Source organism: Malaclemys terrapin, chromosome 1, assembly GCF_027887155.1.
Source record: "Malaclemys terrapin pileata isolate rMalTer1 chromosome 1, rMalTer1.hap1, whole genome shotgun sequence".
NCBI classification, from domain to species: domain Eukaryota; kingdom Metazoa; phylum Chordata; order Testudines; family Emydidae; genus Malaclemys; species Malaclemys terrapin.
Genome location: NC_071505.1, coordinates 231,131,147 through 231,158,469, shown reverse-complemented (window position 1 = coordinate 231,158,469; position 27,323 = coordinate 231,131,147). Strand labels below are relative to the sequence as shown.

At 41.1% G+C, this 27,323-nt stretch overlaps 1 protein-coding gene across 4 annotated transcripts in view; it reads right to left on the bottom strand.

The window, feature by feature from the left end:
- Positions 1-27,323, bottom strand: part of CYFIP1 (cytoplasmic FMR1 interacting protein 1) — a 124,757-nt gene that overhangs the window by 74,004 nt on the left and 23,430 nt on the right. For all 4 annotated transcript variants that reach the window (XM_054009016.1, XM_054008987.1, XM_054008997.1 and 1 more), the window contains exons 2-15: positions 19,860-19,983; positions 17,518-17,607; positions 16,342-16,419; positions 15,102-15,203; positions 13,010-13,191; positions 11,255-11,351; positions 10,405-10,533; positions 7,784-7,888; positions 7,367-7,458; positions 6,796-6,913; positions 6,072-6,194; positions 1,995-2,120; positions 1,719-1,885; positions 182-329 (exon numbers count right to left, since the gene is read on the bottom strand). In XM_054009016.1, coding sequence (XP_053864991.1) covers positions 182-329; positions 1,719-1,885; positions 1,995-2,120; positions 6,072-6,194; positions 6,796-6,913; positions 7,367-7,458; positions 7,784-7,888; positions 10,405-10,533; positions 11,255-11,351; positions 13,010-13,191; positions 15,102-15,203; positions 16,342-16,419; positions 17,518-17,607; positions 19,860-19,976 — 1,674 coding nt within the window. In that variant the 5' untranslated portion in view covers positions 19,977-19,983. The remainder of the gene's footprint in view (positions 1-181; positions 330-1,718; positions 1,886-1,994; positions 2,121-6,071; positions 6,195-6,795; positions 6,914-7,366; positions 7,459-7,783; positions 7,889-10,404; positions 10,534-11,254; positions 11,352-13,009; positions 13,192-15,101; positions 15,204-16,341; positions 16,420-17,517; positions 17,608-19,859; positions 19,984-27,323) is intronic.

Sequence of the window (27,323 nt, the reverse complement as noted above, 5' to 3'; positions counted from 1 at the left end):
AGAATTTTGACTAATCCAAATTTAGAGTGGATTTATACTTTAAATGTATATATTTTTTAAGTATAACTTGGGAGTAATCTAAATCCACTCCAGCTTTTAACAGGGCTCAGTGGTGAAGAGATTTCTATGTCAATCAGTGATGCTAATACTATGGCTATCATACAGGAAGAACAGGAAATACCTGGGTACTGGAGGGTCCCACTGCTCGCCTCGGAACTTTGATGTCAAAACCACTTTTGGGGTCTTTCTCTCCTCTTAGTGCTGGGTCATTAAATGGTTCATGTCCTGCTTCCCAGTCACAAACTGTCTTTCTGATGGCCTGAAGAACACTAGACACAATCCAAAATGCTTTAGCACCCAAACAAATATAAATGCTTATTTCAGAGCCACAAGCATGTTGAAGCAAACTTTCTAGAGGGGCGGTATTTTATTGGTCAAACTTATATTTTCGAGTCATACTTTGACAGCATTTGTTTTTTCCATCACTGATAGATACCTTTAGCAAAATATACATGTATATTATTGACCTTGGGTTGTACACCATCAGAATTCACTAGCACAGATACAAATTCAATATAACATTAGAATTTACCATCAAATGAATCAGACCTGAAGAACACCGATAATAAAGAAGAAAGCTTCTGCTTATAAAATATTTTGGTAATGCGTAATACTTTTTAAAATTCTAAGAAGGATTCTGATAAAATAATCTCTTAAAGGTTTGCATAGGTGTGGCTGTGGTCATCCATTATGATGATGCTCTTCAGTTATAATTCTAAGTATTGAATTGGAATATGCGTACTTCTCAAAAACCATCTAAGCATTGCTCATAGTGTACTGAGTGATCAAGTGAACTCCACCTCCCACATTCAAACATTTCTGAAAAATGTTACTTTAATGGCTCAAGAAACACTTTTCTGTTTCCACACCCAGAAAACCTCAGACTACAACAGATTTACATAAGGAATATGAAAGTCACCAGAAAAAAAACAGTCTAAGAATCTACTTGCAAATCTTAAAATCTGGAATAATCTGAACATTTCCTTCATTTGTTTGGGATGGTATTTTTGTGGAGGTGGAGTTTAGCAGTAGCATGACCAGTCAAGGATCTTCACCCACAAGGATCTTGCAAGGCACCCAGCAATGGGTGGGAGTAAATCAAAAAGGTACAACATTTCATGAGGAAAGGCAACAGCTGGAGAGACAAAAACAAGGTCAAGGATGGCACTGACCACAGTATAGAAGATTGAGTAGTGGGAGGTGAAGAGAGCAGGAAAAGTTGAGGGGAAAGACAACAACAAGAGGCTTTTTTCTTTTTCCTTTTTTTGTGGTGGTGGGGGTTGGGATGAAGAGACAGAGAAGATGGACGAGCAATATAGAAGAACAAGTAGTAGTAGTACTGGAGTCATCAGAAAGTTGCCTCCAGTTTCTCTTTAAAATAAAAAGCAAGACAACACATACCATTAATGGCAATGGTAGAATTAAAAGGTTTAAAGATTACATGTTGTTACCCATTCTAGTTCTCTTATCTTAAAGTAATCAGCACTGAGCAGGTTGTTTTAGACTAATATGTAGTCAGCAAAGCTAATTTTTGACATTCAAACTATGAGCAATGGTGATGGTTGCCTTTGAAATATGAATGTTAGCATTAGACAATATTTAACTAGTAAAATATGGGAGAAGGAATATAGGACGTTGTGTGAAAATGTTAACACTACCTCTGAATTACGTTTTTCTTCTTCTTTATGGCCTGCCTTAATGGTTCTCTCAGTGTAACCTGGGAGAAGTCCTGAAGAGCAGCATAAATGGTATGACGTATGGCATGGTTAAAGACACTTTCCATTCTCCCCATCAGCACCTGAAGACCTTTGATCATGGCAATAACCTGTAGGGAGAAAATATATATATATATATATTTTAAATATATATAAATAAAAGGAAGAGGGAAGAATGAAAAAGCCCAAATCTCTATAAAGGGGGAAAGTTTCTTTTACCTCAACCAAGGCAAACTTCTCTTCACTGGTATAATTGTATCGTGTTGCTCTTTCATACTCTTCTGCATTATCAGGGCAATCTTTATTGGAGTATTTGTCAGTTGGATGCACTAGTTTCCATGAATACTGAAATTCACACAGGTAGGTGAAGAAAGATATATGGAAGAAAAGAAAAGATTGAGAAATAACACAAAAAGACCACAGGACACCCTACCTGTAATGCAGGTTTTATTCTAATAAGACATTCCTTCATTCTTAGTAATAGTTGATAATATGATACTGCACGTTTTTAGAACAGTACTATAAGTTCTAAAACTCCTGACAGAAATCACTTGCCATATTCACTACTTTCTAAAAGATCTATCGGACATATATCTCTACACTACATTAATTCAAAGAATACAAGACATTCTCAGCATGTGATGTGATCTAACGTTTTAATGAAGATTAACGTAAGTAAAAACCTGTCTTCATTTCACCTACAGAGAACCGAGAAAGACACCTCATATGCAATAACAAATGTAAAGAGAAGATTTTGAAATGAGTGACTGTTTAGATTTTAAAGACAGTTTGAAGCCAAATAGACTTGCTGATTTCTGTTAGGACTTAAAAAAAAAAAAAGAAAAAGAAAAAAAGAGAGAGATTGATTTTGTCTGTGACTCTGAAAATGCAATATTTCAAGAGAAATGTGTCCTGTTCAGGTACCAAGATCAAAATATCATACTAACATAGTGCAAGATGTTCCAGTACTGATTTTTAGCAGGAATTGATCATATAAATTAATTATGTTAACTGGAAAATTCTAGTTACTTACTAATCCAGTTTTCCACAACTTTAATTTTAGCAACAAGAATTGAGTTGTGACACCTACCACAACTTGAGTGGTAGACAGATTTATAGTGCTGTATCAGACATTATTATGGGTTAAAATACCAAGTGCCAAAGCAAAGTTTATTAATAGAAACTTAGCCTTAGGCCAACGCACAAAAACCAAAAATATTACAATAAAACTTAAAACTAAACCTAAAATTATAAAATGTTAGAATACATTTTAAAGATTTTTTTTTAAAGCCAGATACCATCAAACCATACGTAATCACCATGCCACTTGCCTTCTCCTTATTTGAGTGGCTGCCCATGCAAACAGAACAAACACTTGGATCATAGGTACATTGTCAGTTTCCTGAGAGGTCATAGAAAAAGACATCCAGGACAAAAACACTGAAAGCCATTTTGACCTCAAGTGACAATACAGATTACAATGTAACAGATCATGGAGTAGGTCTTCCAGCTACCCTAAATTGCAGGGACAGCGTTGGTTACGTTTCTCAGTGCCAGTATATCGGCTGTCTAAGTAAGCCATTTGCTTGGATTTAAAAGGGAAAGGTGTAAAGGCCGTCCTTATCATGCTATTTACATAAACCATCTAAATATCTGGCAAACCCATGAGTCTTTTTAACAGGGAGGTAATCCAGGTGATATTTGAAAGAGAAGCAATTGCCATATCCATTTGCTTATTAATATCTTCTATTCTCAACTTGATTGTGGGTTTCACATTTTTAAACTTAAATCTAATAATTTCTGATTCTGAGAAACCTAGAGAATGCAGAGAGTTTTGAATATATACTAACCGACGAAATGTACATGAAAAAGACCTAGTGAGCTGTTCCTCTATGCATAACTTTGGCAAACACTGTGGGGGCATACTTTGACTAAAAAGCTGAATATTAATATTGCTATACTGCACTTTGGACAGAACAGAGTTTATACCTGTCTCAGAACAGCTGGGGTATTATTTGGAAGACAACAAAAATCTTTCTAAGAAATTTGTTTTGAATCACTCCCAGCCCGGTGGGCTCATTCCAGCCCCATATTAAGTGCCATGGAGTCACATTAAAATTTTTCACAGCAAGTAAAGAGAAACAATTCTTGTCTTGCAATTTAAGTTGAGTACAACAAAGAGGATCCCAGGAGAAAACAGTAGGCAAGGGGATGGAACACGTAAAAACTAGTTTGTGGTGTTAAGATGGCACAATATGCCTGTTAGGGACTTTTTTACTTATTTGTACTCTATTTACATAATAAGGGTTGGGGGTTGAGAATGTGGGTAAAGATTTTGAGGAGGGATTTGAAAAGGGAGCGGCAGGATAGATTGTATACAGGCTCAGAAAGAAATTCTCGGCATTGGAGAGGGTGGGGAGTGAGGTATGAGAGAAGGGACTGACAGGACTATGGGAGGAGTTACTGAAGTGCTTGCACAAGTAAGAAATAAGGAGTTGAGAAATCAGAAAAGCACAGCACGGGACATAACCAGACAGAAGAGCAGTGAGCAACCAGTGACAAGATATGGGCAGGAGCAGAGCTGCATAGAACCCGAATAGAAAGTGTGAATTTGATCCAGAAGACAATGCAGAGCCAGAAAAGAGTCCCGTAGCAGAGAGATCACATAGTTGTCGTGCAGGAGAGAGAGATGATTTGGAAGCAGCAATTTGTAAAGACAGAAACTAGGAAAGCAAGAGGGATTTTGGAGGACAGAGAAAAAGGGGTTGCTGTAGTCTAAGTGGGAGATCATCAAAGCATGAACTAAAAGTTTTCACAACAGAAAGGGGTGGATAGATTTTGTATACATTAAATCGTGTCATTTCTTCCTATGTATCTGTCCTAATTTTCAAAAGGTGGTTAGGAACCAAGGATGCGTTTATCATAGTACCATTCATGGAAGCACTACATACGGCAGGCCGTTGGCCTTGCACCGCCAATTAGAGCTGAGCTAACAGTTGAGTTTTTGGTTTGGTGATCAAAAATGAAAAACTGAAAAACAAATTATTTCGGATGGAACAAAACATTTCATTCAACCCAAAATGAAATTTTTTAGGTTTTTTGTTTTGGGTGTTCTTTACCTTTTGACAAATCTAGGTACATTTTAAAACAACATGTCATTTTGAAACAAAAACTGAAACCTTTCATTTCAACTTTTTTGAAATTTTGTTTCTTTATTCGGCTGAAACGATTGGCCAAATTCAACCCTAATTCATGAATAGCTTTAGTCTCCTCGAATCTGCATTTTTCAGCTAATAAACTATTTGACTGAAAAATTTCGCCCAGCTTGACTGCCAGTACTGGACAGAAGTAGGCAGAAGCACATGTTCCACCTACCACCACCTGCAGACTGTCTAAGCTCTTGGGATAGGTTGTCTTGGTTAGACCATGGTACAGATAGGATACACAGTGTTAGTGTGTGAGAGCCAGGGACATTTAAAAAAAAAAAAAAAAAAAAGAGTACTTTAGCATCCTCTCTTTCAGTTGTTGCCATTACAAATATCTTGTTTACATTTAAGTCAAAGTTGCAGATTTTTAATCACTTTCCCCACTGGCATCTACTCTCAGCAAGATTAGTTGTTTAAATAAAAATAGATCATTAGAGCTTTCCTATACCTCCCCTCTCATATTTCCCTCTCTTGCTCTCTGTCATGTTTTTCCTCCTTTTCCTCTGTGTTCACCAGCCTTATGACTAAAGGCTTGATCTGAAGCCAATAGGAATCTTTCCATTTACTTTCGTCACTTTTGGATGAGGCCCTAAATGTTTTAATTTATTCACCAGAAAATGTCAAAATACAACTGCTTTCTGTTATTTATACCACATATCATCTGCTGTCTTTTTCACTTTGGGAAGTGTGTTGGGATACAGTCTATGAAAGATCATTTAAAGTTGTATTGTAGCAAAATAAAGGAAGCTTTAAAACCGCAAAACATATGTTCAAAAGGGGAATAAAAATAGCTAGCTCTGGCTTAAAGGGGATCACTACATCTTAAATTTAATAAGTTCAGCCTACTGAAAGAGGATGTGAGAGATATTGCATCTTGGCCAGCTGATTAATACAGTTGTACTGCCACTATCTCAAGAAAAAAAAAACATTTTGTCTTCTTCCCTGGTTGAAAATGGAAGTGCCACTAAACAAATGGTGATAGAGCATATAAATATTTTTCATCAAAGCAAAAACCACCCAGCCTCACTATCTAGTTGTCTCATCTCCCTAAACTTCCTCCTTTTCGGGTTTTGCTTCCCAGGTAACATACCACTTCCATAACATGTGCACTCCACTGAGATAGGAGCTGAAGTCCCTGGAGAGAGAGATCAAAGAGTTTTCGATACTCTGCATCTGTTTTCTGAGCTTCCTGACGGCCAGACCCAGTCACTACCTAGAACAAAATAAAGTAAACACAAATATTAAATGCGCTGTGTGTGGCACTAAAAAAACATTTTTTATTGGAAATAAAAGATTGTGCTGGTTAATATGCACTAGACCTTGCATTCAATACAACAATTACTGCCTTTTCAGCCCACATATTTACTTACTTAAAAATTCACAAATTCTAGAGATAAAGTACTTATATCCTTTATCACCAAAACATTACAGCGGACTAAGTCAAGAAGACAGCCCTCATACGGTATGAGGAAGATGTGCCTGTTTTGAAGAATGCACTCCTAACCTCTGTTTTTATTCATAAAGCTATGTATATGCTCTTAGGCTATGAGTTTGACATGCAATTCCAAAGAAAATACCCCACCTGTTCTGGAATGTACTGGCATGCGAGAAGTGTGATGAAGTCTGCAAATACAGAATTAAGGCTAACACAAACTTAGTTCACTCTTATAAGCTTGTGCAAAAACATCATTAGGAGATCTAAGTGTTTAAATAAGGTCATTTTAACATAGTCTGAGGTTTACTTACATCTCATGCTTCTAATTATAGCAACGTTCATTACTCAAGTGCAATTGGCACAGACAGCATTAACTCACCTCACTGTTGCTGTAACGAGCCAGTTCCGAAATGAAGCGCATATGGTCTTCTCTGATCTGGATCATTTGCTCACAGATGTTGTACTGGGGACTGCTGCTGGAAGAGGTGCACGTCCATCTATTTCAGAACACGAGAAAAAATAAATCCTCACCTTAGAGACATCACAAATTGATATCACATAAGTGATACGACCAAGCCACTGTTTTCAGCTTTTACATCTTCCTTCTCTTTTTTTTTTTTAGGCCTTGAGTCACGGATTCCCTCTCTCTGTCCTAGAAGTTTTAGAGATGGGCTGACTTTCTGAGCCCAAACAATACCAACAGGTCAAGATCTATCCCTCACTCAACTACCTTAAGAAAAGGTCTTCGCTTTACCCATGTTTAACTATAAAGCCTGCCAGTTACTGCGTGTTCCTGAGTAGAAAATTTCATAATGGTATAACCTCAGAAAAGGACAAAGGGCATACTACTATTACCAAACATGCCAAATTAAACAACAGCAATGAAAAAACACTAGCCTTATGCACCACAAGGATCTGCCCCTCTCCCCAGTATTGTGTTGCATTCCTACCTGGATTTGTTTTCCTCGTAGTGGGCGCTAGTCTTAATGTATCTTGCCAGTTCAATCTGCATATCACCAAACAGCGGGACCACTTGCAGCTGCTGTACTCAAGGGAAAAAAAAGATGAAGTAAGTTATTAAATGCAAATTTTTTAAGTGTTTTTAAATTTTATTTGGTTATCCTAACAAATCACTCTCTTCAAGTTCAAAATTATCTGGCTTAGTTAACAGTGTTATTTTGTTAAAGATTGTTTTTGTCATCCAACTAAACTATGTACAAATTTGAACAATTGAGAGTATCCACTCATGAAAAAGTATCACATTATTTGGTTGAAGTATAATACTATGTATTTTAAATGGGAGAAAAATCACCATTAAAATATAATATTTTAAAAATTCTAATTAAAACATTACTCTCTTAACCAACCTTAAAGAACTTGTCTATCTTGGTCAAGTTTATTCTTTTCTTTGCATCCAATTTATAGATATTACTGACACTTCCATCCATCAGGTACAATCCAAAGCCCATTACCTGGAAAAAGAACAAACCATATAACTTTTCCATAAGACAAGCTCACAAGTAGTGATTCAGCTGAAAATAAGACCATGTTCTTTTATCATAATAATACATAACTGGTTAACACACCCACAACCACACACATATAAAGCACACCAGGCACTTTTCAAAACTCTCAGTGACAAAATATGAGACTCATGAGTATGTATTTAATTTTTCTGTAGTACTTTAAATTTACAGTCATGTCAGTGTGTAGCATTTTTAAAATTAATATTAGCCTGATTAAACAAGACTTACTGTAAGCAGCTTAGATGCATAAAGATTAGACATACAAAAATGTTATCCCATTTAAATTAGAATGTGGCTCTTTTTAGATATTTCATTTAAATTCCTATTTCTTGTTAAAATGATGGATGCAGAGTTGGTTATGTAACAGAAGTTTAGGTCAACCACTGTCAAGCTCCTTCTTTTTTATAGCCCTCTGTTTATCTTTAGATTATACATAGGAGAACTCTGCTGCACCCAAAAAAAAAAAAAAAAAAAGAGTGATTAAATTCTGGAATTAATAACAAACTGTTATAATTCTACACAGGCAATAGGACTTACTTAGTACCAGAAATCCAGAACTACAGTCCATAATATATGTGCATGTTTAACTGCTCAGCAGCACTGATGGGCACTTTAGAGATCCTTACAGGTAGAATATATCCAGTACATTCTATGGTTCTTTCAGGGTGCCAGCATATCTCATCTACATGACAAATACTGTACCTAGTTCTTTGGGGATTAAATACCCCAATTCCCTCAGAAGAGCTTGTCCTACTTGAAAGCATTTTAAGTGCTATTCCATATTATTTTCTATATAATTTCATCTATTGAGACATTCAGCTGAAAATACCATACTTACATGAAGTACATTTCACATTTCCCCTCATCCACCACAATATTACATATGCAAGTTCCAAACTACTAAATTTATCTACCAACGGTTCAGTTTAATCATAACTAGAGCCATCTGGACCCTGGAAGTAATACAACTGGCAAATGAAGTTTCAATATGCAGAGCCACCTTCAAACACCCTTTTTGCCCAAACATGCTACATATCTAAAAATAAAATGTATTAGTTCAATTTTGCCTTCACTAAAACTCTATTGAAACATTTTCCCACCCCAGGCTTCGGTTCAATTAGATCATCTCCAATATGTACAAAATAGCAGAGGTGAAAGTAAGCCAATATGCCCCGGTACGGCGTACTGGCAAGAGCCAGTGAGCTGTACTGGGGCGGCCCGGCTTTCCCAGGTCGCAATTTAAAGGGCCTGGGGCTCCCAACAGCGGCTGGAGCCCCAGGCCCTTTAAATTGTCACCAGAGCCCCACTGCTGGAGCCCTGGAGTAGCGGCGGGACTCCGGGGGTTATTTAAAGGCCTGGGCCTCCCAATGTCTCTACTGCCCTGGGCCCTTTAAATAGCCGCCGGAGCCCCGCCACCCCAGAGCTCCGGGGGCTATTTAAAGGGCCCAGGGCGGTAGAGGCAGAATAACTGTGTGTGTGAAACCAGACAATCACTATGCTCTCAAATGAACTAAAACAGGAAAAAGATAAAAACACAACATCTCCTATGGGTGAAGGTGAACACTTTTCACAAACCCCAGGGCTCCGGGGGCTATTTAAAGGGCCCGGGGAGGTAGAGGCAGGGGAGCCCTGCTGCCAGAGCCCTAGGGTACAGGGCCGGCTCCAGGCACCAGCCCACCAAGCTTGTGCTTGGGGCGGCACCTGGAGGGGGACGGCGCAATGCGGCGCTCCGGCTCCGGCCACCGGGGAGAGCGGGGCCATGGCTGGGCTCACCGCCCTCCCCCCGGCGCTCTGGCCGCCGGGGAGAGCGGAGCCCCGGCTGGGGCTCGCCGCCCTCCCCCGCCACGCCCTCCCCTGCCGCGCTGGGGGCGGGAGAGTGGGGGGGCGGCCGGAGGCTTTTTTGCCTGGGGCGGCAAAAAAGTGAGAGCCGGCCCTGCTAGGGTAGCAGCGGCAGCCGGGGACTCTGGAAGTGGTTTAAAGGGCGATAGTGGCGGCCGAGACCTGGGCTCTTTAAACTGCTGCCAGAGCCCCTGGCTGCCGCTGCTACCCCAGCGGGGGAGGGGGAGGGCACTTACCGGTATAAGGCGGGCTGGGGCTGGCTCTGGCTCTGACCCCCCCATCCCCGCCCCTTCCACCCGAGGCCCTGCCCCTTACGGGGGCCAGAGCTGGTCCCAACCCAGCCCCGTACCGGTAAGTCCCTATTTCTAGTTTCATCCCTGCAAAATAGAACTAATTAGACACTTCCAAAAATAAAAGATTTGCAGTATGTAATACATGCAGAAGAAAAGGAGGAGATATAGGAAAAAGGAAGTGGCAAAATTTTATATAAACACATTAATCATTATGAATTATTTGGCTGTCCGTTTCTGGGAAACAGAGGACTGGCTGAAGTGCAATTCACAAGTATTTGTGTCCTTCCCCATTATAGTTAAACTTTGCAACACTTTAAAAAAAAACCTTACTTTTAAGAGCATGTGTTTCTCACTGGGTGTTAGATACATTTTATTTTCATAGTAGTCCACGCACAAATTCACAATATCAGCCAGCAGTTCTTCATAGCCAGAAATCACCTCAAGCTGTTGCTGTAAAGACTAGAAGACAAAATAAAATAAACAAAATAAAAACATTAAGTCTACTGCTTACACACACAAGATGTCAGCAGTTACTACAGAACTGCATTAAATGCCCCTATAGCAACTGTGTGTGTGAAACCAGACAATCACTATGCTCTCAAATGAACGGAAACCGGAAAAAGATAAAAACACCACATCTCCTGTGGGTGAAGGTGAACACTTTTCACAAACCCATCCCTCTATATCTAACATATCAGTTCTCATCCTCAAAGGAAACCTGCACAACACTTTGAAAAGACAAGCCTTGGACCTTAAATTCTTAACTTTGCTAGACACTAAAAATCATGGACTGGATAGACTCACTGGATTTATGGTTTATCACAATAATCTATAACCCACTAACAACTCTCCCTCCCCAGACTGTATTTCCTCCCACTTTCTTTCCTCCGTATGACTGGAGGGGTGTTTACGGGCCACTTCACCTTGAATGGTCCCTTGAAATGTGTTAACTACTTACACTAAACAATCTGTTCCATCATGTATTGAGCTTTAACACTCCGAGTAAGTTTCCCAGACCTGAAGAAGAGCTCTGTGTAAACTCAAAAGCTTGTCTCACTCACCAACAGAAGTGGTCCAATGAAAGATATCATCTCACCCACCTTGTCTCGCTACAGCACTGAGTGTGTTTTTAATAGTTTATAAAATATTTGCTACTTAGTGTAAGATTATGAAAACTTACTTGTGTAATCTTGTTGTGATTAGCAAGGAACATGGAGAGGTTCTGGGATTCCTGGATGGACTGAGGATCAGCCATTTTACGCAGAAATTGAGCAGCTCTTTGGAAACAGAAAAAGAACCCAGTTCAAGGAGGAAAAAAAAAAATCAACATTTCCCTATAGTAGAGCCGCTCACGAGCAAGTCCATCCACTCCTGATCGAAACTACATATACGTCAATGCTACCTCTTGGTCAAAGGTAGATGACAGCTCTTAAAGAATCAACACAGATGCTTTATTCATTGCTCAGACAAGATCATAGTAACTGCATTGGTGATGTTGATCCGACAGTAATTACCTGCGATCAGGCAAAAGAGAGCACACCAGACACTACTAGACTTGTTTTGTTACACTTTTCTGAGAATGTGAGATTCAAACACAGGTTTAAATTTTGTAAAACTGTCCATGTTAAAAGTTGGTTTCTTAAGAGGCCTCATCAGACCCTCCTTGAGAACACCGGCACCCCACTCTTACAAAGGTGGTGACAATCTCCACTAACAGTAGGCTCACTGGCTCCCATGGGTCTTAACTAGCTAGGATGGACACAGATACAATTCACAGTTTATGAATCAAAGCACCCTCAGCATCTCACGTACCAGCGAGTGTCACTGGCTTATACTCAAGTAGAGTTAAGACAAGATTCTCAACTGGTGCAGGTTGCCATAGCTCCATGGAATTCAATGCCAACTTACACCAGTTGAACATCGAGCCTTTAGAGAATAGTGTCTGTCCCCTCAGGACATTGCTCTGGAAGAGAAGGTTTTAATAATATAATAATATATGGAGATATCCTATCTCCTAGAACTGGAAGGGATCCCAAAGGGTCATTGAGTCCAGCCCCCTGCCTTCACTAGCAGGACCAAGTACTGATTTTGCCCCAGATCCCTAAGTGGCCCCCTCAAGGATTGATCTCACAACCCTGGGTTTAGCAGGCCAATGCTCAAACCACTGAGCTATCCCTTCCCCCACCCAAAATCAAAGGGATTTCACCCACAGAACAAAAAAGAATTCTTCATAGGAAGAAAACCTCAGCCCTGAATGGACGCTTTATAGTTAAACATGAGTAAAGCGAAGACCTTTTCTTAAGGTAGTTGAGTGAGGGATAGATCTTGACCTATTGGTATTGTTCTGTACAAGGCTTTGCAGATGCTGTTATGGAAGCAAACACTCTCTTTGCTTCCTACATCTGCCACAGCATAAGACTTTATCAATGTTACATGCTGCAGTGTCAGGCTGAGAATGGGGTTTCATTCCTGATATTCTAACCTTCTCCCTCCTCTCATTTCATCTGTAAATCAAAGGGGCCTGTCAGACCAAAGCCAGAAAGCCTTAAGGGCAACAAGATCAGTGGCCATTGACAAAAGATCAACCGTGTATGCTAAAAATGGGAATTCCGTAACTGGAAAGAAAGAATTTCTAAGTTAAAAGACTTATCAAACAATGTATTCTCATTAAATTTAAAACATAATGAAAAACAGGCTGACAGAGTCTACACCTGGAAATCTATTTTGTTACTGTAGAAGAGCAGAAGGAAAACAGATTTGCTCAGATAGCTTTTTCTGTCAGTTCACCTTTAGTTTCACAGTATTTTTTTTAATGTAGATGGGATTACATTTAAATAATACTGGTGTTGTAAAAAGAGCTACTACTGCCATCTTGTGCGGGTTCCTATATTTCAATAACAGTAAGCTTGACAAATACTTCCTTATAAAGTCTCACCGCTTGTAGGCAGAGTGGTCATTCTTCACACTGCACTTCATATTTTTCAGCTCATCTAATACTGCAAACATATTGATGAACTTGCCCAAAGTGATCAGATATGCTTCAGACACAAAATCCTTCCTCCTCTCTGCATGGCATAAGCGCTTCACCTCCCCACAGAATCGTTCAATTGCATTTCTCTAGTGGAGGGAAGGATCAGAAATCCATAATTTAGTAAAGAAACAGTTTCAATGTTTTACTTTCACTGCAATATCTAGGTCAATGGTTCTCAACTAGGGATATGTGTACCACTGTGGGAAAGCAGAGGTCTTCCAGGGGGTACATCAACTCACCTAGACATTTGCCTAATTTTACAACAGGCTACATAAAAATGCTAGCAAAGTCAATACAAACTAAAATTTTATACAATGACTTGTTTATACTGCCCTATATACTATACACTGAAATGTAAGTACAATATTTATATCCCAATTGATTTATTTTATAATGATATGGTAAAAATGAGAAAGTAAGCAATTTTTCAGTACTAGTGTCCTTTGACACTTATGTATTTTTATGTCTGATTTTGTAAGCAAGTAGTTTTTAAGTGAGGTGAAACAAGGGGGTATGCAAGACAAATCAGACGCCTGAAAGGGGTACAGTAGTCTGGAAAGGTTGAGAGACACCGATCTAGGTTATCCCCTCTCTCTTCCTATAAAGTTCTTTAACAGTAAAATGCCACTGAAGTAACTCATCATCCAATTCCAAAGTTCACTTAAAAGACATCTGCAAGTAGGAGTGAGACAATTCCATTAAAACTTCAGAATACGTAAGGGTAAGATGAGCATTCAGCATGGCCTCTCCAGCTCCCCATATGTACAGCCATATGTTACTAATCAGTATGCTTAGCGCAGGTGACATTGCAACCACCATAGAATTTTGCTGGAGCAAAGTGAAGCACAGTGGCTGGGATCAAAATGTTTTGTTGGTTTTCCTTTCTTTATTGCTCTAGTTTGCAGTTTTCAAGTTCTTTTGCAAGGAAGTCTAATTGATGCTATAAAAAGGATGTTTTCCACAATTTGTAGAGCACGTTAAGTTCCTTGAATGGAACAGCCTGGTTTGGATTTAATCAGGCCCATTTGCACTGGGCAGTGGTGGGAATGCTGCCTTTCTACTCACTCTTCACCTTCTCCCCCAGTAGCTGCCTTCTCTCTAAGCTGGGAGTTCTGAGCTGCAGCTGCTCCCCACTAAGCTGCCTAGCAGCACACACAGCCCACCATGTGAGATGACAGGCTAGGGTGGAAAGAAAGAGTAGCAGACTACCACTAAGTGTTCCTCTGCCAGACAGTGAGAGATTCAGGGATTCAAGAAAGGAAGCCCAAGAAGCACTCCATTAAGCTCTATCCCAGTCCTGTAAGTGGAGCTGCTTTCACAGGTTCGCGTCTCTCCTCAAAAACGACCATACAAGTCCAAGCCATGGGAGGGAAGTAAAGAGAACCATGCTGAACAAACAGCTCCTCTCTTAGGGTTGTGCAGCCATATGCTATTAACCAGATAAAAACATATTAAGCATGTATAGTGTCCAATGGAGCAGCAAACATAGGGCCTCGTCCTGTAAATATATCTTTATTCATGCAAATAGCCCCACTGATTTCAACAGGAATGTTCACACAAGTAAGGTTACTCAAGTGTTTACAGAGCAGAATCAAAGGTCTTTGGGCAAGAAGAAAACTGATTCACTCTACAGCTTAGAAGAGATGTTGCAGTCACTTCCGGGAAAAACAAATGGTCAAGTAAAAGTGAGTATAAATATGGAAAATGAAAAAGAAAGGAATTTTAAACTGTGCAATAACTGCATGCGGAACAAGAAGCTGAGCACAGACGACAAGCCATATGCACAAATATGACTGCACTTAGACCACACGCTAAGTTTAAGTCACACGTCAGGACCATGGCCTCTCTCTGTGGGCTATGTAAAATCTTTACAACGTTTGGTTACAGTAATATAGTCTTTGAGCTAAGTCAGCTAAAGCAGAGCACACAACACCACAGCACATGAGAGAACAAAACAAAACCTCTATTAAATAGCTATTGGTTTAACTCTTTTTACCTGAAAGTACATAAAATTCATCAGTTTTGTAACCTCGGGCTCCAGAACTTCCACAGTTTTTTCATAAATTTCTACTCGGTTAGGCTGTTCATTACATTTAACCTGAAGAGAATCAAAGAAATAGTGATACTGCAAAGTCACTCCCAAATAAAACTTCAGCAGACAGACAGCTTCAGAATGGCCCATCGAACCAAGAAAATGTATTATAATGCTGTTTAGCCAAAGTTATGGCTAAATTGCTGTTTTTAACATCTCAAACACAGTTTTCAGGGACTAAAAAAAATGTTTTCAGAGCTACCTGGGTTCTTATATGGCACCCCTCACTGCAGTATCTGTGTGCCTCAGATAATAATGAATTTAGCCTATAAATATACCTCTGAGATAGGGAAGTATCTTCACCATTTTATAGATAGGGAATCAAGGCACAGTCACATTAAGTTACTTTCCCAGGGTCACAAAGACTGTGACTGAGTGGAAAACTGAACCCAGATCTTCTGAGGTCCAGTAATTTAACCAAAAGACGATCCCTTTCCTTCCATGGCAGCACAGATTTTTTTTTTTTTTTTTTTTTTTTTTTTTTTTAGAAAGTCCCTAAAATCAGAAAGCTATCAAAAAGGACTGTGATTTCATTTGCTTTTCCAGTTCATCTTAACTCTATTTTCAAAAACTTCAGTTTTTCAGGCACTTAAGTATTAACTTTGGACTCCCACCACATGTGTGCATTATATAAATAAGCACGTGCACCCGCATGCGTGCACACACACACAAAATCTGGACTGCCTCAAACATTTTAAAAAAGTGACCAGACCCAGTATCCTCTTTGACGATCTCCAGAGCAGTATTTAATGCCTAGTTCACATCATCAAGTAACCATATGTTAAGTTGCTGATCACAACCACTTTGAATTTAAGCTTTAAATGCTTGCTGGCACTACCATCTCCATTTGTTTTCTGTTAAATGACATGGGAAATTTTGGTGTCAAATTAACACTACTATCAAAACTGCCCATCCAGTGCACATTATTGCTACCGTATTCGCAAATCAGCCAGGAAGCTTAATACAGAGTGACATGAAATGCTTCCTTAATTCCCTCACCAAAAAAAATATCCAGTCCTCAGGAGCTGAAAGTTTTGCTTCAACAACATTCCCAGTCTTGCTGGTTCAATGTATCCACACAATCAGGAAAGAACTTGAGATGAAAGTTCAAGCACTGTCTGACAATTGAATTTTGCTCCTTTACCTGAGGAATGGCCCTTGAGCAGCTTCTCCATGTGTACAGCATGACAGCATACTCTTGACCGTCTTCCAACATTTCATTCTAAAATATAAATAAATTAATTAGTATCAATACGAGAAGGAATGGTAAATACAAAACAAAATTAAAAACTGCCATTATTTCTCTCTCTCTCTCTGACACATAAACACACCCTGAGCCAAACAAACCTTTTTCTCTTACTAGGATGTACACATAACCGGTCACACATACTGAATGTTAACTGATATATCATCTTAAATAGTATGTTCAAATTGTCAGGTCATATTGTTTTTTTCAGTAAAGCAAGTTCTCTATGGTTAAGCACAACTCAACCTGATTCATCAATTATTGAAACAATTAGTTCAGCTACTGAACATGCAAAATTAATCCTAAAGCTAAAAATTGATCTGTTCTTAGTCATTCATTTCAATAATATTCTACCATGAATGAATATGGACTATTTACAACACTATTTAACGCAATGAATATGTATCAGATTACTAAATGACACTTTACATCCACTAAAATATGAAGTCCAAGAGGTCAAGCTTTGCTACTGACAAAACTAAACAACTATTAATCCTGAAGTATGTAATATTTTACAAATTTAAGACATTAAAAACCACAGACAACAGAACTGCTACACTGGAAATAGATTAGGATCCATGGGATTTTATATGTAATACAAGAGAGAAGTATTACTTTCAGGGACAGGGAAGAAAAAAATAGCATACAGCAACCCCTCAGGTATTGACCAAAATGCTAGAGGAGTAGTGGAAGTTTCTGGCACAGAAGATAAATTTATTCTCTGACAGTCAGAGCCTGTTGATAATACAGTACTAGCCTAACTTGGAAAACTGAAAAATATAGAATCCCTTAAGGAAGGCTTGGGTACAGAAACTTCAGGCAATATTGGCTAACTCAGCCAAGAGGTTATCTGAGATGCACAAGAAAAGAGTGAGCTAGCTATATTTTTTCTATGAGAGATCATTCCTGACAGCTATGGCTGTTTGAAGTCTGGTTGCTAACTTGGTTTCCTATTTTCTCCGTGCATGTTCATCCCACTATAAGAAAGTTTTGTCAAAGATATATGCCTCTTCTCTCACAATTTATTAAGAAAATAAAAATAAAAAGAGTATATGTCCGAAAATGTTTACTTACCATATTCGAATGAACAGTAGCTTGCTCAATGTATCTTGCAATGCCTGTGACAAATGCATTCCGGTCTTCAAAATTAGTGTTGAAGTTTGGCTGCATGAAAGAAAATAAACAAACATGTAACCCTTGGGGAAAAATTTCAAATGTTGGTATTTATCGCAACAACAACAAAAAGGACATATGCTTTTCCAGAAATTAATGGGAATCTGTGACCAGGGACCTCTTGGTGCCAAGAGGCAGAGGGCACAGAAAGGGTTTAAAGAGGTTACAGGGATCCCCTAGATCAAGTATATGCATATATATACCAAAAGGTGGCATGTAAGGTCTCTACCAAAAGTCAGTATCTCACTGGTGGTCAATCATTTAAAAATGTATGTATGAATAATATTCCAGGAGTCATGCATGCATGTTGATAATTATGTTCTTAAAATCTGTGAGTTGGGGCTGGTCACCAGAAGGTGATAAACAAGTTCCTCCCAAGCAGGACATAGTAAACACTTATCTCCCTGTCTGGTCATGTATTGTGTCCCTCACAATGTAAATTTATTTGCATACTGATCCACCAAGCTAATCAAAATTGATAAATCACAAAAAAGAAAAAGCTGCTGGGAAAACAAAATGAAACAAAACCAAAACAGCCAGGGGAGGTATTCTGTTTGTGAATGTAGACAATGGATTTTTGGGATATACGTGGGGGGGGGGCTAGTTCACCTTGGATCCTTCATCTAAGGGACAAGCTACCAGCATGCATGTTTTATGAAAAAAGAATCACAGCCAACCAGGGCTGTTAAGCCCTGTGACAAAGACTTGGGTGGTGCTAAACTTTATTAGATAGGAAAGTATCTTGTTAATTAAATGGAGGCTCTAGAACAGGGGTCTCAAACTCAGATGACCCCGAGGGCCGCATGAGGACTAGTGCATTGGCCCGAGGGCCGCATCACTGAACCCTCCCCCCCCCCCCCCGCTGCCTCTGGCCCCGTCCCCACTCCACCCCTTCCAATTAGGCCCCGCCCCTGCCCCAGCCCTTCCCTGCTGCATTCCAATCCCTTCCCTTAAGTCCCCACCCCAACGCTGCCCCCAGGGGGTGCAGAAAGGGTGCCGGGTGCAGCAGGGGCTGAGGGCAGGGAGTTGAGGTGCAGGAGGCGTGCAGGGTGCTCAGAGCAGGGAGTTGGTGTGTGGGGTACAAGAAGGGTGCGGCAGGGTGTCAGGGTGCGGGATGCAGCAGGGGGCTCAGGACAGGGAGTTGGGGGTGCAGGAGGGGTGTGGGATGTGGCACGGGGCTCAGGGCAGGGAGTTGGGAGTGCAGGAGGGGTGTGGGATGTGGCGAGGGCTCAGGGCAGGGAGTTGGGAGTGCAGGAGGGGTTCAGGGTGTGAGCTCCAGCCTGGTGCCGCTTACCTAGAGCGGCTCTGGGGTGGCAGCGGCGCTTACTGGGGCCAGGGCAGGCTCCCTGCCTGCCTTGGCCCCGGCTCCATACTGCTCCGTGCCAGGAAGCAGCTAGAACCGTGTCCCTGCAGCCCCTGGGGAAGGGGAAGGGGCTCAGGCTTCCCTGCTTGTGCGGCTCTTGCCGCTTTTCTAGGTACCTCCGACAAAGCTCCCATTGGCCACGGTTCCGTTTCCAGCCAATGGGAACTGTGGGGGGCGGTGCCTGGCAGGAGGCAATGCCGGAGCCCTCTGCTTCCTTCCACCTCCCCCCGGCCCGAAGGGGCATGCTGCCGGCTGCTTCAGAGAGCAGCGCGGCACTTGCAACATCAGGAGGCAATCCCACGGGTAGGCAGAGGGGCGGGGGAGCGTGGGGAGCTTGGCGGGCCACACACAAGAGCCCCGCGGGCCGCGGGTTTGAGACCCCTGCTCTAGAATGTGTATTATGCTTTTATTTTATTTGTGTCTAGTTGTTTGTAATTCTTCTACCGACTTGTTATTACTTGAACCTCTGTTCTTTGTTAAATAAACTTATATTTGTTTTCACTATAAACAAATTTCAGTGCTGTGAGTTAAGCAAAGCAGTAGCCTGAGGTGAAGCTGGTAAGCTGGGGGTACTGTTCCTTTGGGAACAGCAGACCCAGAAATTCTGTGAATGTCCAGTGGACGAGAGGTTGCATATTTCAGGGGGACGCTCAAAGAGTTCGGGGGTTGGCGTGTGCCCATCGCTAACCTGCAGAGGAACAGCAGAGCCTGCACAGGTTGAGAGGGAAGTGCTTGCATTGGCCATGGTCGGTGGAGTCAGGGAGCTGATCTCTGGCAGGTTCAGACAAGGCTTTCACACTAAGGGTAGATGGTAGTGAGGGGCCTCACAATCCTGAGTACCTCTGAGGAGCATCACAGACTCATACTAGATACTCCTTACCTGGTAAAGCAGAGATGACGGAGGGGGTTCAATACACGGTTGTTGATCCGGCAATGGTAATTCTTCCAAGAGATCCACATTGGACAAGGCATCCTCTAAAGTAACCTGAGCAGCCATTTTGTCTCTGTGGGGGGGAAGGGGAGGGGAAATTATGAAAAAAGGCTAATGTGAAGAGCAAGGGAACAATTTATTTCTGGTGTGGGAAATGAACAACATCCCTCACACAGGCCCACTTAGCTAGAGACCACCCTAGAAGAGCCAGTGTCAAACTGAAACCTCGTTAGTTTCAATATGAGTTAAAAGGAGTTTCAGGTTCCACACCTGCCTGCATACTCCTGCCAATTTCTGTGTTTTTAAAATGTTTCTTTCTCCCCATCACAGTGTGACAGACCCACACAAACAACAGGGAAAACTGACTGATGATACAACAGAAAAATATAAACTAATTGAATAAAGCGTTGTCAAGGCAAGCAAATGAGGAAAAAAAAGGGAAATCCTGTTTCCTGTAGTCTCTTTCAGTTACAGTAATTTGGGCAGAGTCTTGTAACTAGAGTAGGTATAAAATTTTTAGTTGACGAAGCCCCCTTATGGCCTTTTCCATGATTTTCCACAGTTGCTACCACCAGCTCAACAATTGTGGGAGAATTAAATGTAGACATGGTGTCAGCAGCCACTAGCATTTTAAACACAATGGTATCTAGAGCTGCTCTGATTAGGATTAATGATGTTGGATTTAAAAACCTGAGGACCACATAGAGCGGTGTACACACTAACCCTCCCACAGTTGCTACTGCAAATGAATCTGAACCGTCAATAGCTATAATAGGAAATTTTATGGTGAAAAATTACAGAGCACCTATAGCATACTTCCGTCATTACAGCACTACAGTATATTGGTTTAACGGGATGTTTTTGTATATAACTTTCAAACCAGACAAATAGATTGTACACATTAGGGTTAGTAGATAGCATGAAACCACTAGTTTACAAGACAAGACTGGCCCTTCCTCTAATCACAGTTTTTCTATTGTCTCTTTAAAAGTTGGAACAACTTTCAAAAGGCAAAATTAACACGTGCACCTTACAAGAGACATAATCTGGTACTATCCATCAGGCTCAAAACACAGGGGTTCCATAGGGCTTCAATATATTTAGAGTAATAAAATATTATCAGTACTTCAGCATTTATATAGGACCTTCTTCAGAGCATTACAGAACCCTTTGCCAAAATGCATTATTCCCATTTACAGAAAAGAAACATGCACATTTATGTTTATTGACTTGCCAAAGGTCACAGTGAGTCAAGTGGCAGAGTCAGGAACAGAATCCAGATCTCATGACTCACAATTCTTTAACCACTAAACAACACCACTTCCCTACTTTCCTTTGCATAAAACGGTACATTCCCCGAGCAGCAGCTATGGGGAGATTTTCATCACAGCAAGCACTTCCCTTAAAAGAAAATAACTAGCTCGGCTGACACAATGAATCTACAAAGTAACCAGCTTTCTGTTTTCCGAGACTGATCTGGTGTCCTTAACAACAATCTTGCAACCAGGGTTTTGTTCCACTGTGATTCCTTAGAATACCAGTGCACACCCCATTGCTGCTGTACAGTGAGCAGGGGATAGATTCACAAATTCCAGGGCCAGAAAAGACCACTGTGATCATCTAATCTGACCTCCTGTATAACAAGGGTTGCCAACCCTCCCGGTTTCGCTGGGAGTCTCCTGGAATCGGGCCCTATCTCCTGGAGGCTACTGCAGCCAAACAGGGAGATTTTGGGCACTAACAGTTTGGCAGCACAGTGGGGCTAAGGCAGGCTTCCTGACTGCCCTCACTCCATGCCACTCCCGAAAACGGCCAGCACAGTGCCTGTGGCCTCTGGGACGGTTGGGGGGCAAGGAGTCACTGAGCACTGCCCCTGCCCTGAGCGCCGACTCCGCAGCTCCCATTGGCCAGGAACTGCAACCAATGGGAGCTACAGGGGCAGTGCCTGTGGGCAGGATCAGCGCGCAGAGCTCCCTGCCCCCCCCCCAGTTAGGAGCTGCTGCCAGAGGGATGTGCCGCTCGCTTTCGGGAGTTGGCCGAGGTAAGCACCGCCCCCCTCACCCCCTCCCGCACTCCAACCCTCTCCCAGAGCCCGCATCCAAACTCCCTCACAGAGCCCACACCCCTCACCCCTCCTGCACCCCAACCTCCTGCCTCAGGCTCAGCCCAGAGCCATTGTCTACACTCCAAATCCCTTGGCCCCACCCCTCAGCCCAGAGCCCGCACCCCCTCCCACACCTCAAGTCCCTACCCCAGCCCAGTGAAAGTGAGTGAGAGCAAGCGACAGAGGGAGAGGGTTGGAGTGAGTAGGGGTAGGGCCTTGGGGAAGGACAGGGAGGGGGGCAGGGCAAAGTTGTTTGGGTTTGTGCCATTAGACCGTTGGCAACCCTATGTATAACACAGGCCATAGAACTTCCCCAGAATAATTCCTAGAGCATGTCTTTTAGAAAAACGCCCTATCTTGATTTTAAAAATTGTCAATGATCCAGAAGCCACCACGACTCTTAGTAAATTGTTTCAATGGTTAATTAACCTCACTGTTAAGAAAACTATGCCTTATTTCTAGTCTGAATTTGTCTAGCGTCAACTTCCAGCCACTGAATTGTGTTATACTTTTCTCTGATAGACTGAAGAGCTCACCATCAAATATTTGTTCCCCATATAGATACTTACAGATTAATCAAGAAAATATGCAGTAAAATAGTAGTGCATTCTGAAGCTACCATGCAACTGGCTCTCCCCCACCAGTCACCTTTAGACTGTTCCATCAGGAGAAGAAAAACATGCAAAAGTGATCCTGAACAAAACTCCTCCTTGGGCTGTCCCAGGTAAAAATTGCCCGGGCTCTACACGTTTGACCCAGTAGATCCCTGATCACCTAGTGAAAGATTCCTCATATGACTGGATCAGGTTTCTTCCCCCCCTCCTCCCCCCCACACACCCCGTTTCTCTCCTTTACATGAAGCCAGGAAAGAGAGTAATGTAGTGAAAATTTTGTGGTGAAAGCTTAAAAGATGTGAAACAAATAGAAAAGGTAAAACAGAAAGAGTGGGCTGGCAATCAACTTGTAAATACTGCTTTAGTTTGGAAGCGGAAGAATGAGGAGGATCAGATGAGAGACTGAAAAATGAAACAAATGTGTGTTACTCCTGGGGGAATTCTGCACCAAAAAATTAAAAATTCTGCACACAATATTTTTAAATTCTGCAAAATTCTGCATATTTTATTTGTCAAAACAACATAGTATAATCACACCAGTTTCAATTATTTTGGTAATATATTTCAAAATACTTGTCAGCAAGTAGGTCTGTAACAATACAGACAACAAAAAAGATTCAGGAAATGTTACTCGGCTGGGGCTCCAACTGACAGCCCCACGTTGTCTGGCAGTCAGCCAGACCCCCAGCCCTGAGCAGGACTGAAATTTGTTATTTCCACCAAAAGGAATTGTTTCGGTGGAAATCACAAATTCTGCGGGAAACATTAATTCTGCACAAACTCTTCACTGCACAGTGGCATAGAATTCCCCCAGGAATAAATGTGTGCATAGAACTTATCAGTGATCTCATAAATACCTACTACTATTGTAAAAGTACAGCCTGGAGAACATGGGTCTTTCACCGCTTAGGAATCACATTCAAACCCTAACTTAGGCCCAAAGCTAGCAGGTTTTAAAAACAATTTATTTGTTCACATCAAACTTACTGCACAATTTGCAGAGCCCGGCTTAAAAAAAAAAAAGGGGTAGGACTGGAACAACAGGTGAGTGTACTGGCCGAGCTGTACTGGGAAACTTGCACAACACCTGCCTGTACCTAACTCAAGCTATTTCACCAGCACTAGGTTCATCCACAGAATTAAAATCTAAGGTAAGGCTAGAGTCTTACGGCTCAGTTAGCAACACTATCACTGAGTAGACCAATGCAGCTGAACAGTCATAAAACTCCGATTACTCAAGCAAGTGAGAATGAAGATGGGCCGCATAAGGAGATCAAAATACAGATAAAGTCTCAAAATATATTTCCTGAAACTGCATGAAAAACTGTTTTGTCAGATCTACACTAGAAACAAAATTGTTTTCGATATCTGTTTAAGGGGAAGCCGTTGCTGGGAAAAATAAAATAAAGGAAAGTGTTGAGAGTAACAGTTCAGTTTCCTAGTACAAATCACAGTCAGATAGCTCTGAACCAAGAAAGGGCAGACTTTTGACATTTGTGGCTCAAGCACTCTAAAAAAAAACCCTCAAAAAACCCCACATAAGTCCCCTTGATCCCCAGATGTTCTGTTTCAAATAGAACAGTCACATTCTTTCCAGCACTAATTGATTAAATTCTGTAAGACACTCTCCTCTTTACCTCAATCTTCTATCTGCAGACTAAATATTTTAGATTGTTCGCTTTAATGAAATGTTCTCAAACGTTCATTTAAAAAAGTCCACCAAAGCACAAGCAAAGGACCCCTCTCTCCCTCCCGCCCCCCAGTTCATCTTTCCATTCACTGAAATAGTGCATTGCAGAAAAAACTCTACTTGGGGGATATGCTAGGTAAAAGAAAAGCTTCCTGTTGCCCATTCAGAGTTTTGCTGGAGAAACACAGGAAAGCATGTTTTTCAAGACCTGCATTGCCTGATTCTATGACAGCCTGTGCCTGGTGACTTCAGTTCTCCTGTTTGTCGCATACTGCTGCAATTTCAAACGTTCAACTGCTTTGGAGGTGACAAAATAAGAGTGCAAAATGGTATCAAAATGCTTTGTTCTGCTGATCTAGATACCTAATGGATTGTAATGCGACCACGAATTAAATATTTCTGTTCACCATTCTGTCTCAGGCTTTAACTCTCAGTAAGAGAATAAGATGTGGAAGAGGAACAGGCATCTTCCTGTTTAGTTTTGACAAGTTTGCAGATTTTGTGAAAGAAGATTCACACTTCCTTCCCATCAACAATTAACAAGCAAACTGAGCATCAGTATCTGGGTATGACATGTAAACAGCTGACACAGGGCTCATCTACACAAATAATCTTAGTTTATACAAAACAATCTGCTGATCGTTTTGTATAAAGTAAGTCCCCAACCATGTTACAACATGTTGGTTTTACAAAAGGTAGATCATGCCAAACCAACCTGATCTCCTTCTTTGAGAAGGTAACAGATTTCTTAGACAAAGGAAACACAGTGGATCTAATTTACCTCGATTTCAGTAAGGCATTTGATACGGTTCCACATGGGGAATTATTAGCTAAATTGGAAAAGATGGGAATCAATATGAAAACTGAAAGATGGATAAGGAACTGGTTGAAGGGGAGACTACAGCGGGTCATGCTGAAAGGTGAACTGTCAGGCTGGAGGGAGGTTATTAGTGGAATTCCTCAGGGATCGGTTTTGGGACCAATCTTATTTAATCTTTTTATTACTGACCATGGCACAAAAAGGGGGAATATGCTAATAAAGTTTGCGGATGACACAAAGCTGGGAGGTATTGCCAATACAGAGAAGGACTGGGATATAATACAGGAACATATGGATGACCTTGTAAACTGGAGTAATAGTAACAGGGATAAAATTTAATAGTGAAAAGTGCAAAGTCATGCACTTAGGGATTAACAACAAGAATTAGTGTTATAAGCTGGGGACGCATCAGTTGGAAGTAACAGAGGAGGAGAAGGACCTCGGAGTATTGGTTGATGACAGGATGCCTATGAGTCGCCAATGTTATATGGCAGTGAAAAAAGCTAATGCTCTTAAAGTCTGTGACTCTATGTTTCTATGTTTTGGTCTTGTCCATGTAGATGAGCCAAAAATGTGTTTCAACCCAGGTACAGAATCATACCCTGGACCCCCTGCATCCTGTGCAATAAGTTACAAAGTCTGGAAGGACAGTCTCGTCCCACTGAAAGGAAGGAGGTGTAGGTAGGGAACAGGTGAGGCTTCTGATATTCAGGAAGATGTGGGTGTTTGATTGTTATTAGCAAAGGGATAAATTGCCACTTTCCCTCTTCCCTACGGGTAGGTGCAGAGGCAACTACATTTATGGAAGGGGAAGCTTTTTTTCACCACAGTAGTTTCGATAAAAATTACCTTCCCCACTGTATCCCTCCCCAATATTTGTCACTACATCCAGCACATACTAATGCCTAGTTTGCTTGTTAATTGTTGATGGAAAGGAAGTGTGATGTTTCCACTAAAAAGATAAACAGTAAAATAAGTTAAAGGTAGCCTAAAATTATTTTTTTCAAACTGGACTAAATGTCTTTAACAGGCTAGCAGTGTTTTCATGAAGCTAAACACTGCCTCTTGTTAATGGATGTTGATCCTGCTGAGAGAAGGGTAAGTGGAATTTGACAATTTGCTGAAGCAGCTGGCTTATTATCCCACCTAGATATAAGGTAGATGGAAGTGGCTCTCAATTGAGAGAGAATCTAGGGTGTGATCTGTGCAGTCCTGATATAGAAACCTTAGGAGCAGCTTGGGAAGGCTGCTTGTATTGAACTCTGTTATTGTTAATTTATTTGTTAATAAATCCGCACCCCACACAGGGGAGGGGGCAGGCTCTGAACCTACATGGTGTACTTTGAGAGCAGGCTTTTCTTGTACTACTGAGTCTGCAGGGCTCAAACTGGAAAGAGCAGGGGAGAGGTACACAGCAACACAGCTCTCACAAGCTGTCATTTTGCACTCAAGAATTTAAACTTTCATTTTAAAGTTAAAAAAAAATTAACCCTCATGGTTGTGAAAGAAATCTTCAAAATGTGAATGTGCCATTGCTTATGTAGGGATGCTTGCCTGAGCATGAAACAATGGCAGAGAGCTGCAAACAGCATTTGTTCATCTCAGTAAGGTGTTAGATCAGATTCTCAAAGATGTCATTTAGGTATTAAAACTGTTAATTATTTCACTGCTGATTAAAGCATATAAAAAGGAGAGGGGAGATCATATTATGAGGATCTGCACAGTCTGCTGTAAATGAAAATATCACCACTTATTTTCCACCTCCCTCTTCAAATCACGGCGTCAAGCCCAAGTACCCTGGATAGTATTCAGCAGAGCATCTGAGCTCCACTGAGACTGAGGCAAGTCCAAAGAGCCGACCAGAGCATGCATGATCATTTTGAAGGTCTACACAACCTATTGTGAGTGGCATCCCATTTTGTCATCTCCAGCATGCACAGTTTAGCTTGCAAGCAGAGCTTGGAAGAACACACACATTTCTCCCCTCCCCCCCCCCACTCCTCCTTCAAGTCCTAAACTAGATATAGAGAAGGAGACTAAAATCAGAGGTGAAATTATAATGTTTTAAAAGGGGTGTCTGATATTGCTATTTGGTTGTGTCTATTTAAAGACCAACTATTGAATCAGTAGCCAAAATAGAGCCTTAGCTGGATTCTCAATACAGTTTAGCTGGTTTAAATCTACA